The sequence below is a fragment of the Anarhichas minor genome, unplaced genomic scaffold (assembly GCF_050575085.1).
Source record: "Anarhichas minor isolate MPS153535 unplaced genomic scaffold, ASM5057508v1 ptg000040l, whole genome shotgun sequence".
NCBI lineage: Eukaryota > Metazoa > Chordata > Actinopteri > Perciformes > Anarhichadidae > Anarhichas > Anarhichas minor.
In genome coordinates, this window is record NW_027466486.1 from 1745312 (window position 1) to 1760795 (window position 15484).

At 40.7% G+C, this 15484-nt stretch overlaps 2 protein-coding genes across 3 annotated transcripts; one reads left to right on the forward strand and one right to left on the reverse strand.

Moving 5' to 3' along the window:
* Positions 1–322: 322 nt before the first annotated feature.
* Positions 323–11365, reverse strand: slc5a6b (solute carrier family 5 member 6). 2 transcript variants are annotated; one of them, XM_076108257.1, is made up of 17 exons: positions 11000–11365; positions 10089–10219; positions 9305–9752; positions 9145–9210; positions 8304–8355; positions 8143–8210; positions 7636–7790; positions 6651–6791; positions 6238–6367; positions 5742–5830; positions 4970–5082; positions 4809–4879; positions 4637–4723; positions 2430–2605; positions 2247–2353; positions 2021–2142; positions 323–963 (listed from the first exon to the last, which is right to left on the reverse strand). In XM_076108257.1, exons 3-17 carry the CDS (start codon positions 9650–9652, stop codon positions 835–837), a joined length of 1854 nt encoding a protein of 617 aa, XP_075964372.1. In that variant the 5' UTR covers positions 9653–9752; positions 10089–10219; positions 11000–11365; the 3' UTR covers positions 323–834. The 2 variants fall into 2 exon arrangements, with proteins under 2 accessions (XP_075964372.1, XP_075964371.1); XM_076108256.1 differs by lacking the exon at positions 10089–10219.
* cenpo (centromere protein O) lies at positions 11243–14824 on the forward strand. The gene is made up of 6 exons (XM_076108258.1): positions 11243–11410; positions 11608–11759; positions 12076–12250; positions 12366–12637; positions 12931–13090; positions 13700–14824. The coding sequence occupies exons 1-6, from the start codon at positions 11389–11391 to the stop codon at positions 13807–13809; spliced, it is 891 nt and encodes a 296-aa protein (XP_075964373.1). The 5' UTR covers positions 11243–11388; the 3' UTR covers positions 13810–14824.
* The last annotated feature ends 660 nt before the right edge of the window (positions 14825–15484 follow it).

Sequence of the window (15484 nt, forward strand, 5' to 3'; positions counted from 1 at the left end):
AGAAGCTTTGTCAGGGAAATGAGATATTTGTTTTAAATACACGAATACAAATGTTTGTTTATGAGGAACAGCTCTATTTATTCAATATGTGACAGGTAGAAGTCTAAAAATGACAAAGAATCATATATATATATAGGCTGAAAGACAACGTAGGAAATGTGAGTGAGTTGGAGAGAGGAGTGCCGGGTGTTGTCAGACACCTGAGTTTGTTGTGCACAGAAAGCGTAGGTGTTATCTTTAAAAATTCCAATGTCATGGCTGAATATTTAGGACTGAAACTTGCAGAAATTCTAAATAAAAAGGGCAAAACAATGCAAAGGGATAACTACAAAATCTTTAATCATTTTCAGTGTTTCAGCTGCAATACAGACAAAAATTCAATCATAGATTGTTAATAATTGAGGCGCCATCTTCTCACACAGGACCATTCATATACAGCTGCACTAGTGTTAAACGTTTGTCAAGTATAGAATCAATACCGGTATAAAACGCTTTTGTTGTTTTTTTGCTCTAAAGTTCACAAGACTTCAAATAATTCTCATAGAACGGTCTTTTTTTACACACACAAGGAACAGACTGATAGTGAACCAATGATCATACACCCGGCGTTGACAAATACTGCATATAAACTGCATCTCTTGTGTTGACTGGACGATGTTTAGCTTTGACTTTGTTGCAGCATTTGAGTGCAAATTCACATTTTGTCTTTCATCACAAAGCAAAGGCAAAAAAATAAGAAATAAAAAAACATTCACTTTTCTTTTTTTTTTTTTGTCCGAGCGCTTTGTGTGAAGACTTTTTAACCGTTTTCCAGCCGTACGTCAAACCGTGATATCACACAGTTGTTTCGTGCTCCACAAGAGCTGTTTGAACATCGGGAAGAAATTTGTCCTTCTCTTCTTGGGACGTTCCGTCCTCTTGCGGTAAGGCCAGTCCATTGCCTTCTTTGTGTTGTGGAGGCCGCTAAGAGAATAATTAAAAAGATCACTAAAACAGTAAATATAGCAGAGCAGATTAATTAGCTGACCTTAACTACTCATGACGAGGATCTATGTTGAAGTGTCCTTGAGTAAGACACTTTCCCGATCCCAATTCGGACCCGCAAAGTCTGTGAGGGTTTAGGACTGTCCCACAGTCAAATCCTTTACTGCTTGAGGGCTCTCTGGCAGACATTTTGAGCCCTTTATGCCTGACTGAAATTATCCACAATTTATAGTGTTGGGACATTAGACACAGAGTTACCAGAGGAAGCGCGGACAGCACGTGCTCAGCCTGGCATATTCAATTTACACAGAAACATTAAAGATTTAAGATGCTACATAAAGAAAACAATAAAGTCAGAGTAATGAAAGCTAAGGTTATATTACATACCTGGTTTATTCATCAACCATTTCATTTAATTGTGCTTATTGAAGCCGTTTTGACAAAAACAAGTTAATAGATTCTTTAAAAATGACATCTGGTCTCGTAAGGAAACAGCCTGGAAGACGTTCAAGTCAGACGTATAATTTAAAACATAAAAAAAAAAAAACATGTTTTGGAGTCGCCAAGGTATCGTGATATGTGCTGTCCCATCATCGTACGTCATCATTTCAAGCTCTGGCAGCCTCTCACACTCAAGCATTTACTGACGAAAGTTAAGTCCCTGCGTCCCTGCGTTGTGCTGCGTACGATTGTAATTTAAGTTTTACGGATCACTCAATTTATTACAAATCAACCTTTGAGTATCTGCTGGAAATGTTACAGCAAATCATCCAAAAGCTAAAAAGATATTTCCCCCAAAACAAGACAAAATGTCAGAGGATCACCAGGGTTATGAGAAAAACATGGTCTGAGAAACATTAATGTCTGTACAATTTATTTTTGTATTTCAGTGAGGACCAAAGTGGATTTCTCTTTAGTGGACGATGCTAACTGTTTTAATGATGAGGAACATAACCCAACATTACCACTAACATGCAGTCAGTATTTAGTTTCATTTCATGGCAGGAGTCTGACGGGTATTCATAACTCTACTGACCGGCTGTCCCAGAGGAGTCAAGCAGCAGAGCTTCTTTTTGAGGTGTTCAGGTAGAAAACACAGCAGTTTCCCACACAAGGGATAGATTGTGCCTGGTGTCACATCTTCTTCTTTCATAGGGCCTAAATGGAAAACATACATACATTTAAAAATATTAAAGTAAAATTAAACTCAAATGTATTATAAAATATCGAGAGCATGCGTTGTACAGTAAGAATTGACTCACCTGTGAGGAAGCTGATGATCAGGCCGGTTAGGATGACTGTGAAGCAGTTGAAAGCGCTGTACCACATGTAGGACAACGAATAAAATCTGTTCAGTCCAGACGGTCGGCTGAAGGACAGAGAGAGATGATTAACTTGTGAAACGACCACAGTAAAAACAAAAACACACCGTGCTGTCCGTGTACCTCAGAGTGAAATTGCCGAGTGCAGCGGTGTGAATGGCAGACGTCGTGTTGTCCGACAGCAGGACGGCTCTGCAGCCGGGCGGCAGCGGCCTCGTGCCGGAGCTACGGGTTAAAAGGCTCCCGATGCCGACCCAGAAAGACAAAGCCAGACCGGCTCCCAGACCTGCCAATGCTCCCTGGTAACAACAGGGAAACTAATACTTAACACAGATACAGATATGGTAAGTAACTTAACATCCTGCTAGGAGGGTAAGCAGCTTTTGCATTCTGAAACACAGATTGACTGATTTTATTGTTATTATAGGAATTATTCTGATTGGATTACATTTATTAATGAAAATTAACTGTAAGGAGTGGTTTCCAATGTGGGGGTCGGGATCCCAAACAAGGCCCAAAATAAATCTGAGGGGGTCACAAAATGATAACAGGAATAACCCCTACAAACTTAAAGACAGGATGCCTGTCAGTTAAAGGCCCCATATTGTAGAAAGTGAGATTTCCATGTTGATTATAAAGCAGGTCTTGGTGCTAAATAAATACTGTGAAAGTATCGCAAGGCTGAATCCACAGACAAACGCACACAGCCCGTATTCAGAAACTGTGCCTTTAAACGAGCAGTCAGGATGCATCTCAACTATACAGTCACCGGTAGAAGTGCGCAAAGCTCTGTGTAGTCGACGCACTCAGTGAGACCCAGCTGCAGTGACGCTGTGAAGACGGCGACAGAACAGATACAGTAGACCGGAAAATGCTGACCAATCAGAAAAAAAAGGGGCTTTTTTCGGGAGGAGGGTGGGCTTACAGTGAATAGAATGGAAGTGAGACTCAACCGCCGAATATAGATACGGTTTATAAGTTAAAAACACATATACAAAGGGATATTTGTGTTATTTAAACAGCTGCCTAATGCCTATGCAGATTACGTTTCACTTAAACACGACTAAAAATAGACTTCAAGCTTTAAAAAAAGTGTTTTAATAAAATGGAAGCTGTTGGGAAAATCTAATGACTAAAGAAGTATGTTGACTTACAAAGACTTATATCCTCATGTGAGCGTTCGAGGCCTGTGCCCTCGTATGTCTGGTGTCTGAAACTTCCTCTGACACCAGCGTCTCACATATCTTTCCTCTTGGGGGGCTAGCAGATGTTTGTCCTAAATAATAGACAATAAAGCTGTAGCAGACGTCAATACTTGAGCAGAGCTGATTGGCTACCAAGACTTCCTGATTTCATAGAATGACCTTTGTACTAGAACAAACTGCTGAAGTCTTTTTCCAGGTTTTGTGAAGATTACGCTGTATGAAAAGCAATACGTGTGTACGCTATCCATGTGTGACAAGCTTATCGTAAATGACCCTGTACCACCACACTGCTTGTGTTTAGCAGCATATATGACTGAGACTCAGAGACAAACCTCTGAGCAGCCTTGATCCATATATTCTGTATGTGTTGCAAGAATAAATGTCCTGTGATTAATGATTTTTACATCGGCCTCGAGTGAATTTTTCCAACAGAAGCGTATCTGTTACTGGAGAACGCTTCTAAAAGCACTCTCAATGGGGATTGGCCGCTGAAGAAACAGGTGCTAAAACAATGAATTCAGGTTTATCCAGACAGACAGTATGAGGAAAATAAAGTGTTTTTGTATTGTAAGCATGTTAACATGCTCTAGTAGAAAACCCAAAATACAAGAATGAACCTGAAAATTGTCTCCTTTAAAGTTTCCATTCAATATCAGCGCACATTGTAACTCAATTTCCAGAAAATGCGAATTCACGCGTGTTTCCGTCCACTGCCGTTATACTACTGTAAATATTAGGAGTTGGCCACATCGAGATGAACAGTTGGTGGTGCCATTAAACCAGAGGGCACAATGCGACGGAAGACCATTGTTGTATCATATGGTTTCAATAACCAATTTTGCAATGTAGATCTATTGTAAAGCTGATGGCTTCTGGCGTGGACGTCACAAAATCACTGCTTAAACCTGAGCTGAGTAAATCCTGAGCTACAGACTCATGAGGAGCAAGAGAAGGCCATTTCTTCATTTAAATACACGTGTGAAAGAAACAACATATTAACACTAATAACCTGGTAGACACAACTTTAATTCATCATAATTTTTACCACAGTAAGCAGAGCAGTTACACTGTATAGTGTCTCATGACTAACTACACGATAGATCTCAGTGATGAGGTTTAACTTACAGTGGAGTTGGCCCACGGGAAGAACATCCCGAGACAAAACAGACCCAGAACAGGACCGCCAACCATCCCGAAGATTTTCAAAGCCACCTGGAGTTCAATCACAATAACAATGAGTGCACATTCAGCGAGAAATGTTATCGCTGTTATTTGATCACACAACTTGTGAGCTTGCCTGTAGAACAGAATCCTCCATCAGGTGAGTGAGATAGGCCATGGCCAGACACAGCAGCCCGTAGCACATCGCTTAGAGCGGAGACACAAGTTGAAAAGGTTAAGAACAAACGTTATTACGCAGCTCTGAATCGTGCGCCGATGAACTTCGAAGAGGCTAACCTAAGACTTTGGACAGCAGGGTCGCTCTTGCCTCTGTCATGGCGGGGAAATGTGGTTTGACGAGGTCTTCCATTGTCACAGTGGCCAGAGAGTTAAAAGCAGAAGAGATGGTGCTGCACAGGAGAAAACATGTACCGTACATACCATTACTGCCATCTTTAGAATACATCAAGCAACAATGAAACGTAATGTTAATTATTCACCCTCTTTATTAATGCAATTGCAGTTAAAAGGTTTTTTTACACCCATAGTGAGAGACATCAGGGAGGCGAACAGCCAGATTTGAATAAAAGCTTTTCATAAGATTCAAATTTAGATGTTTCTTTTTCAGGATAACCAGCACTGAAACATTTGATGTGAATAACTGCATTAGATTTAGCATTAGATTTAACTGTATGAGCATGTTTGAGGATGAAGTCTGTGAGGTTTTTGGTGTAACTGAAGATGCTGAAAAAAAATGTATGAAGTGCAACGAGAAACATTAACTCGATTCAAGCCATGTCACCGACCCGTATGACTTCATCTGGGACACCTGAGTAGTTTGCATGTGTTATTGAACTTCTCACAGCCTCTTCCCCTGGTTATGGTGAAAGGGACACAACCAAACTTTGATGCTCACTTGTTGCTTGTACGACCATAACAACACGCAAGAAGTGTGACAGCTGATTTCACTGAGAAGCGTCAGAGAGATAGTGGTTTGTTGACTGAGTTCATGTGAAAGGTTCAATTTAAAAAAACTAGATATAGACTGACGCTGTGGAAAGTCCCGTACCTGAGAGCTGCACTGAACAAACAGGCAACAAACAGTCCAGGTAGACCAGGCAGACCTTGCAGCATGTCCATCACAAAGTATAGCACCATCTGTGGAAAAGCCACACAATAGACATGAAACCTGGTTTGCGTAACGTTGTTAGTCACCATAAACGAAATTCAAATCTGACAAGGTAGGTCCTATCATGTTAGAAATACTTGCAATACATTATGCAAATACTCATGTTGCTGTAGTGTTGCTGTTAGCTGTTAAATATATGTGTTATATATATATATATATATATATATATATATATATATATATATATATATATATGTTAAATATAACTGCCCTGGAGGGTTTTTACATAACTCTGCATGAACTTAACTTTCATCTTTCACACTAATCTCTTAAGATCCATGAAGCAGAAGAAGCTAGAAAAGAAGTCACAAAATGCGACGCAGATGATTTGGTTGATAACGACACTAAAAAGCAGAAATAACACACTGGAACTCACCGCATCCCTTGAAGAGGTGGGCAGCTTGTCAGCGAGATCCTCTCCACAGTAACGTGCAAACATGACCAGTCCCATCACACAGCCTAGAGCCAGGGACAACTGCAGGGAGGGAAACGCCATGTAGCAAGACCTGCAGACAGGAAGGAAGAAACGTAGTACAAGTGGTCGTTTCTGAGGTCTGTTCTTGTCCACTAAACACACTTAAATTACAGATAGCGGCTCTATGAGGCTGTAATTAGACTCAGAGGTGCTTTGAGCTCAATGCTAACATAAGCACGCTATTACGCTCACGATGACAATGCTGACATGCTGACGTTTAGCTTTTAAAACGTTTAACATGTTCACCATCTTGGTTGAACGTGTTGGTTGAAAATACAACGTTATACAACGTATACACACAAAGTGCAGCTCACCTGACAGCCTCTTTCTCTGTGCGGGCGCTGAGATATCTTTGGACCTGAGCCTGGTTGACTCCGTACAGGGACAGCATGAGGAAGACCCCGCCAACCCCCAGAGTCCAGAAGGTGTGTCTCTCTGTAGGATCTGGGTTTAGGCTAAACACATGAGGAAAACAAAAACAGTATGAAGAAAATACTATAATACTTTAGAATATTCCAGCATAACTCAATCTTTTTTACGACTCATTGTTACACGCTTGAGGCTTCAGTTCAGGTTTTAAAAACCGTTCCTACAGTGAGAACAAAAGCAGTCAATGTGGATTAAACTGTGGGAAACTTTTCATTGCTTTGACACAAAACGCATTCAGTGATCCCATCTTTCAGATTTCAGTATTTACAGTTAATTTACATGATTTAAAAAGGAAATACTGAAAATTAGACTGCAATTTGCTACATCACCAACTAAAGAATAGAGAAGGACAGAATTTCTGCAGTAAAGAGGTGCAATTATTTTTGTTGCACTTTTGGTTTGTGCAAAAAAAATATATATATACAAATATAAGCTAACAACAGTGATACATGTTGTAATACTACACTAGTATTGCAGTGTGTTGTTTTAAATGATTGTGTTTTGAGTGACAACATTGTCTCAATGTCTTTGTTCTGATACTAGAGTTCATCCAGAGATTTATAGGAAGTGTTTTAGTAATTACAATAACTAACTGTAAAAAAACAAAACTATTCACTATTTGTAGGAAAAGATAAGAAAGTCTTATTTTTATTACATGCTTAACTGAAAATGTTGGAACATAAAATTACAAAATAACACGAATAACTTGGATCAATCTTCTTTAAAAAGCAACAAACTTTCAAAAAAAACTGCAGCAAACCGTATTCGTTTTTATTTTGTAACCAAAAGAAAATCTTCCGTTTACTCAGAACTTTGTGATGTTGGCATTTGCAGAACTGATTTCCACTTAAAGAGCTAGGGTGGACTCACTCGAGAGCAGAGAGGCGGTTTCCCTCCTGGACTTTCCTCCAGACTTCAGACACTCCTCCAGTCTGATGCACGCCCACCACGATGACAGCCAGCTGCCCTGCAAACATCACAACGGTCTGGAAGACGTCCGTCCAGATGACAGCCTTCAAACCACCCTGTCAGGAGCAGACAAGACACATGGGAAATGAATCAGATATATCCCTCATTCAAATGCTAGATATCGGTCTCCGTAATCCTTTATATTAATGCATACCTCTAAAATGTAGAATACAAGTGATTAATGGGCCTTTCTTTTTAAGATTGACACTTTTTGACACAAACCATTTTTGACACAGCAAACTGTAATTCTAAAGAATTTTGCATGTTTTTACTTTTGGGGGGGGGGGGGGGGGGGAGCTGTCAAGAGAGACATGACACCCCACACTGGGCCTGTTAAGGTAGAGTTGGAAATATTCAAATGTCAACAGGTTAAGTTAAGGCGTATAACAATGACCTTTGATAACTCACCATCGTTGTGTACAATGTGCACACTAGTCCAGTAGCCAGCACTGCCGCCCACAATTCAAATCCAGTAACTGAAAGAAAACCCCGCAACACATATATGAACCACAGATCTTATCTATTGAAATTTACTGAGCCAGAGTAAAAAATAAATGAACTTGTCTAACCTGCGTTTAGTGCAAAGGCAGGAGTGTACACACAAATCCCCATATAGATAACCTGTAGCAGAGTAAAGGACAAATCAGAGACTATCCGCGTCATAAAGGTGGATAAAAATAAAGATGTTCAAGGCGATAAACAAACGTGTCTCTTGTATTTTTCAGGCTTTCTGATGGGGATGCACCAATCTTATCCACTTGATTGTATCAGGGCAAGAACAACCTAGTTAGAGAAATAGCTTTGGGACAAACGCTTATTTGCCTTCTTGCCAACACAATATCGAGAAACAGCTAGCCTGGCTCCGCTTAAAGGGAACTGCTCCTGTCTAAGAAATAGTCTGACACATGTTCACAGTAAAACCACAACGTGTCACTTTTTACACTTTGGCTTTTGCAAAGATTAAACAAAACAAAATACAAAGTGTTAATTAGTGAACTTTAGAGATGTAGGTAAGTTGATTTTCTTACCTTTGGACAAGAGCCAGGCTAGCTGTTTGCTATGTTTCCAGTCTTTATGCTAAGTGAAGCTAACCGGCTGCAGGCTTAAGCTTCATACAAGAACAAACGTGAGAGTTTCATTTTCCTCATTAAACTCTTCAAACTATTCCTTTACACTGAGTGGGTATTGGTTGGATGTGACTGATGCACAATAAATGCAGTTTCATTGTCAACGTCGACTGGCTGCCAACTTAAGCTTTTAGCACCGTGGCCACATGTTACCTCACATGAAAATGAAAAATGCACTGAGATACTATCAGATCGGTATATGTGTAATATTGGTAATGTTATTCGGAGAGGAAAAAGTGGCATTGGTGCATCCCCACTTCATTATGAGAAGTGTTGCACCCACTGTCTGAAAGATGAAGGCCAAAGTTCCACAGATACGCACTGCTTTGCAGAAGCGCAATTCAAGATACTGTGAAACAAAACAACATAAGAAGTGTGCGTCATGAAGGATACACACCATTAATATGCACTCATTGAAATCCAACAAAACGGCTCCGTCATACCTCGTAAACACTGGAGAGCCTCAGTTTGTACAACACAGGAATGAAAACGTGGGCAGGAATGAGGAGGCCGAGAAAGTAGGCACAGCCGATGAACCAGTACTGAGTACCGTGAGTGTAGATCTCTGCCGGTACGCCGATAATCGCCACAGCAGACTGGAATGAGGCGATGAGCGACAGCGAAATGGGAAGACAGCTCATGCTCCTGTCCGCCATCAAGAACTCCTGTGTGGTGCGCTGACGCCCGCCTGAAAGAGCATGGTACAGCCCGATGCCCACAGAGGCAGCAAGCAAGGCCACAAAGATCACGTAGTCTACGGCTGTGAAGTGCTTCTGGTCGGACGGGTCCATGTTGATTGTCTTTGAGTCTCGGCTGCAGACGGTTTGGTCGTCCTTCAGACGGATGACAAAAGTCTCTGTCCACACCCATCAGTCAGGAGAGCGCAGGAGCCTTGAAGAAAGGAAAATCAAAAACACTGATAAAATGTATTTGTGTGAGTGAGAGAGTAATCTTTGCTGGCATGTTGACGCTTTCTGTATCCAATGATCTTTAAAACAAATCACTTTGCTTGACGGGCAAAGAAGCTAACCTACACATACTCTCCTCGAGTCCTTGATTCCACTGAGCTGTTTACAGATTTCTGTTCCTTCACACAGCGATAGACAGAAGGGGAAATCACTACAGTCACCTAAAGTGAACTGTTTGTAGCAGAACAACATTGTTACATGAGACAAGCTCCTGGTCTGTACACAAGCCGAGGGCACACGACCTGTGTGTCAACTTTACCCTGCTTGTGCTGCTCCAAAAATACTGCCTGCTGGTTTGGGAATGTTCAGAGAGAGGAGGTGCACTGCTACTCTGCCATCTGCTGCCTTTGTGAATACTGCACCACAAACACGAACAGCAGCAACAGACCTCTGAGGGTTTTAAAGGTCAAAAGCAAAAAATAGGTGTAGCATGTTTTCTTTACTCACATTATGAATGTGCGAGGACACAAATAACCGAAACAAGTAGCTGAAAAGCACAAAACAAGCTATTTAAAGACGTCTCATCTGACTCAAGGAGATCTTGATTAGCAATTTAAACTAATTTAAGTATTTTTAAATGCGATTAATGCGAGAAAATAAGCAGCAGGTTAAACGATAATGAAAACAATCCTTAGTTGCAGCCCTATTCATAATATAATAATATATTATCACATTGCTGCAAGTTGGGGCTGCAACAAATTATCAGTTACTATGTCAATTATTTTGCAATGCCTCAGAGCGTAATTTGACATCCTCAAATGTCTTGCTTTGTCTGAAACCCCAAGATCGACAGACAGAGAAATCCTATTATTTGAGAAGCTGCAGCCTTAAAAAAAACTTAATAATAAATCAAAGTAGTTGCTGAATAGTTTTCTGTCAAAATACTGACTGATTAATTGATGTTGAGTTGTCAGTTCAACCCAAACTCAACCATAGGAGGCAGCACAAACTACAATAAGGTCACTAAAGTAACTATGAATAACTGCCTCCAGAAATAATGCAGGACTATTGATTAAAGTGACTTTTACTTGATTTGAAAACACTGCTACTGTAACTTTAGCCATATTAGTTAACTAAATAATGGTGCTACGCAGGAAAATAAAACTCAGTGACCCTCAAATCACTGACAACAGCCGACTGGACCAACGAAATAACATGAGGGAGTCTCACCTTTACACACCAACACTGTTGTAATCCGGGTGAGGCTAACCGTCAACGGCACCATGCTGTTTGTACTGACACCTTCAAGAACGCCACTTTAGTTAAAACCGTCTATCTCGTTTTCTCTCCGATTAAATCTCATCTTGTTTTAATCTCTTCTGCAGGTGTTCATAAAAGCAATAAATCAAAAAGAACGACTGGCTAATCTCTCCGGTCCAGACGCCACATGTCAACACAGGGTTGTTTTGAATTATCTTCCGGGGTTGAAACTAGGAGCGGGGCTACGGATGATGACGCGCCAGCCGCCAAACTCAAAAAAGAAATCCGCGATTGTGGATGTTTTCATCTAAAGCAGTTTAAACGTACATTATTTAACACAAAATAAATACTCGCGGAACATGGAGGGAGCTTCTACGAAAGGTAACCCGGGCTGGTGTAACGCTAGCTTACCGGTACAGCTAACGTTATCTAGCTATCTGGTTAGCTAGGAGTAGTTTGTTGTGACGCTCCACTAGCTTAATGCTAACAGTCCCGACAGTCTGTGAGCCTAATGTCAGCAACGTTCACATCTGTCGTTTTGAGAGTTAATCCAAGATGAGTATTTGTTCCTCCCGCAGGTGTTTTGAGTCATCTCAGTCTGCTGGAAGTCCAGGCAAGAAGCCGTAAAACTCAACCTCAGCAGCCGAGTCGCGTGAAGGAGCTGAAGGCTAAAGTTGAGGCGCTGCTGACCCAGAGAGACCAGCTGAGAGCCGAGATAGAGACTCATAAGGTGACTCCATGTTGACGGAAGAGTTTACAGCTGTTACACTAAAAGTATACATGACGTTACACTTAGGTACACATAGCCAAAACAATGCAGTCTATAACAGCTCTACCTTTATCCTCACCAGTGATACTGATAGTATGTAAATACTTATACTCAAGTATGGTTTTGAATGCAGGACTTTGACTTAGTGGAGTAATTTCACAGTGTGGTTTTAGTAACTGAATACTTAAAAAAGCTGCCCCTTCCATCACTAACGTCATTAATAACGCTGCACTTCTTGTGCTTTCTTGTTGGTGCTTGTTACTCCGTCCTGCTACAGAATCTCAAGAAACTGAGGGCATCTATGGACAAATGGTGTACACATGAAGAAGAAGAAGAAGAAGAAGAAGAAGAAGAAGAGGGAATGGATGAAGACTCTGAGAACTCAAAGCTGCTGCGGCTGATGGCCAGACATACACAACTGAAAGACCTCCTGCATGCTCATCACGTCATCGGTACCCGTCACTCACCCATTTATTATATATTTGACAGTGAGATGTTATTATACATGTCTCTTATATATCTCAGATTCATCACTATGTCCTAATCCAATCTCTTGATGTCGCTCAGGTGGGTACAACGTCATAAAGACCCGTCAAGGTAAAGGGATGTGTGTGTCTCTGGCTACAGCCTATGAGGGCGTCTACTTAGAAACCTACAACCTGGAGATCGACGTGAAGCCGACTGTGAGGATCAGCCGTCACGACGTTCCCCCGTTCATTCCTTTAAACAACCTGGCCGAGCAGAGCAGCATGCAGACAGACATAAGGACTCTTCTGGACCCCCTCAGCCAACATCTCAACGCCTTTGCTGGTCGCAAGCAGCAGTTGAAGCTTGTTAAGGTGCCAGACTTTGCTTTTAAAAAGCAGCCTATAAAACATTTATGTGCTACAGGTTCTTTAGTAATTCTCACAACATACTGTTTATAATACTAATATATATGGTATATAATAATATTGGCCCACATATATATCACCCCAATCAAACCTGCAGTGATTTGTGCATATTTCTTCAAAACTTTAGATGAATAAATAGTGAGAAATTAAGTCTTTCTCTACTTAACATTCAAGGCTTTGATAATCTCTCAGAGGAAAAGTAGCTGCACACTGACCCTGTCCTCTTGCTTGTGTTACAGGAGCTCCATAAGTCTGTGGTAGTGATGGAGAGTAACGTTTTGTGTTCATTACTGGTGCTGATGTTCACGGTGCCGAAAGAGAAGACGCTTGTTCTCTGCTCACTTGACTACACTGACCGCACCAGATGTCTTCCCACACGAGTCCACTTCAAATGTAACGGTAGGATTTATTTTATATGCTGCAGAAGTTTCCCAACTCAAACTGATCGCTATGGATCTGCACCAATACAACCCATAATACATGTAGACACAGTGAGCGCTTCATGTAAGCCTCTGTACGTACAGTACGTCTCGGTAGTTTCACAACAAGCGCTGAATCATTTTAGCTGACATTCTTCTTTAGAACATCCCACTAGAGCTGGCACGATTAGTCATTTAATCATTTAGTCCACAACAATTTTCATGAGCGGTTTGTGAGGCAAATATACCAAATATTCTCCGGTACTCAGACGCTCAAATGTGAGTATTTTCTTCTCCTTGTTACATCATTGTAGATAAAATATCTTTGTGGTTTTTGACAGTTGGTCCAAAAAAAATGTAAGAATAATATTAAAAGTGAAAGTACTCGATGCAGAAGAAATGTGACTGGTTCGTAGTTGTGGTATAATAACCATATACCACGGCCAAACAACGCTCCATGGCCTCTCAAGCTATTGCTTTATTATATAATTTGTTTATTATTACACATGCGTTAATGAAAAAAGCAGGATTCTGCTGTTGAATTAAAGGACTGCAACTAATATCTCCAGTTTTTCTTTTTTTTTTGCAGACAAGGAGCTTCCTGATTCTCCAGAGTGGAAGAAACACCGCAGCCTTCTCATGGAGACTCCTGTGCACAAAGCTTTGATAACCATGAGGAAGATGGGGAATATTGTGTAGTTTATTAGGAAATATAATGAAGCTTTTCTACATTTTAATGAACAAAATATTTACACTCTCATTGTTTACAATAAAACACAGATAGTTCAACTTTTTTTTCTTTCGTGATGTTGCAATTGTCGAGGTCAGTAGACTCCAAACTGTGGGGGTTCCTCTGTGGAGGTTTCACATGTATTTCCATGTTGCTTTTGTCCCTGAGCTTTTCTATAAACGCTGCCACCCTCTCGTGTAACGTCTCCCACTGAAACTGCCTCAGCCGCTCCATTTCCTCTCGGGCTTTCTGCTGTTGCCTGGCCAGCTCCTTTTCTGATATTGAGTCAATCGTTGCGATGTTTTTCATCTGCATGAGAGACACGCTGCTCTGGATGTTGCCTCTGCGTCTCACTGAGCCGGCGGGTTTGACCGACGGTGGCGGTGCCGATATCGACCGACTCTGCTCCACAAGTTCACGTTCTCTGTTGCGATACTGGGATTTGCTGGAGTACGATCTTCTGCCATTAAATGTTTGAAATTTGTGTTCTCCAATTTCTCTCATAGCGATGTTGACCGTTGCTTTGGGCTCAACCACTTTCACCATCACTACTCGTCTCTGTTCGTTCGTCAGGGAGTCTCTTCTCTGCTGAAGCATTTTGCGAGTGTACCTGTACTGTCGGTCCAACATGTCCAGTTTATGCTGGAGATCCCTTTCCTCCTTTTGGTTCAGCACTTTCAGATCTCTCTGCAGCACACTAGGTCTTCTGAAGCACTGATCCATTACAAGAGGGCTAGAAGGAGAAACGTGTTTTTGAGCCCACTTCTTTCCCTCATTCAGTCACTTTTTCTGTTTAAATTAAAGCTGAGTTTGTCGTTTTCTTACCTGATTTCTGTCCTCCAGAGCGCCGTGTTATACAGGTGCGTCTGCTGCCATGGCCGTCTCATTGTATGTAATATAATAGCCTATTATATTTGAAGGGAAGTGAATGGGATTGTTGGGGATTGTGTATTGTCCTTAAAGAGATTACATTTCAAGATGTCGCACGAGTGCAGTCACGGGTCTTCTTGCAGGTTACACAATAATGGTTCACTTTGTTCAAAGTATTTCAAGAACATACTTTCTCTAATTGTATGCAGCTGTAGTACTTTATTGAATAATGCTACGAGTCTCTCAAATGATCTTTCATTGTTTGGGGTCTAAGTTATACTTAAGATTTTGCTGATAGATACATTTAGGATTTTAGCAATGCTGATATCACGAAATGTTAACATACATACACAAAATCTGCATATTTAAAATCTTTTTCTTATTTTAAATTAATTAATTTGTCATTTTCAGTTCATTTTATCTCATTACATGATTATTCTCTGAACTGATTTGAACTGTTTTTATGTAAATACTAGTTCCAGCTTCTCAAATGTGAATATTTCTTGGTTTTCTTTGTCTTCTGTGACGGTAAAGTTAATCTCTTTAGGTTAAGACTGCTGGTTGAACAAAACAAGACATTTAAACTTGTTTAAGTTGGGAAGTTTCAAAGGGCATTTTGCCTTCAGGGCCCTCAAATGTTCTACGCTTTCTGTAGCAATTCAATCATCAACACCTGTAGCCACTTTTTTTTAAACATAAATTTTTAGGATGCCATATACAGTATGTGTCTGTATGTGCACACGTGTTTACTTGCATGTGTCTGTGTATGCATAT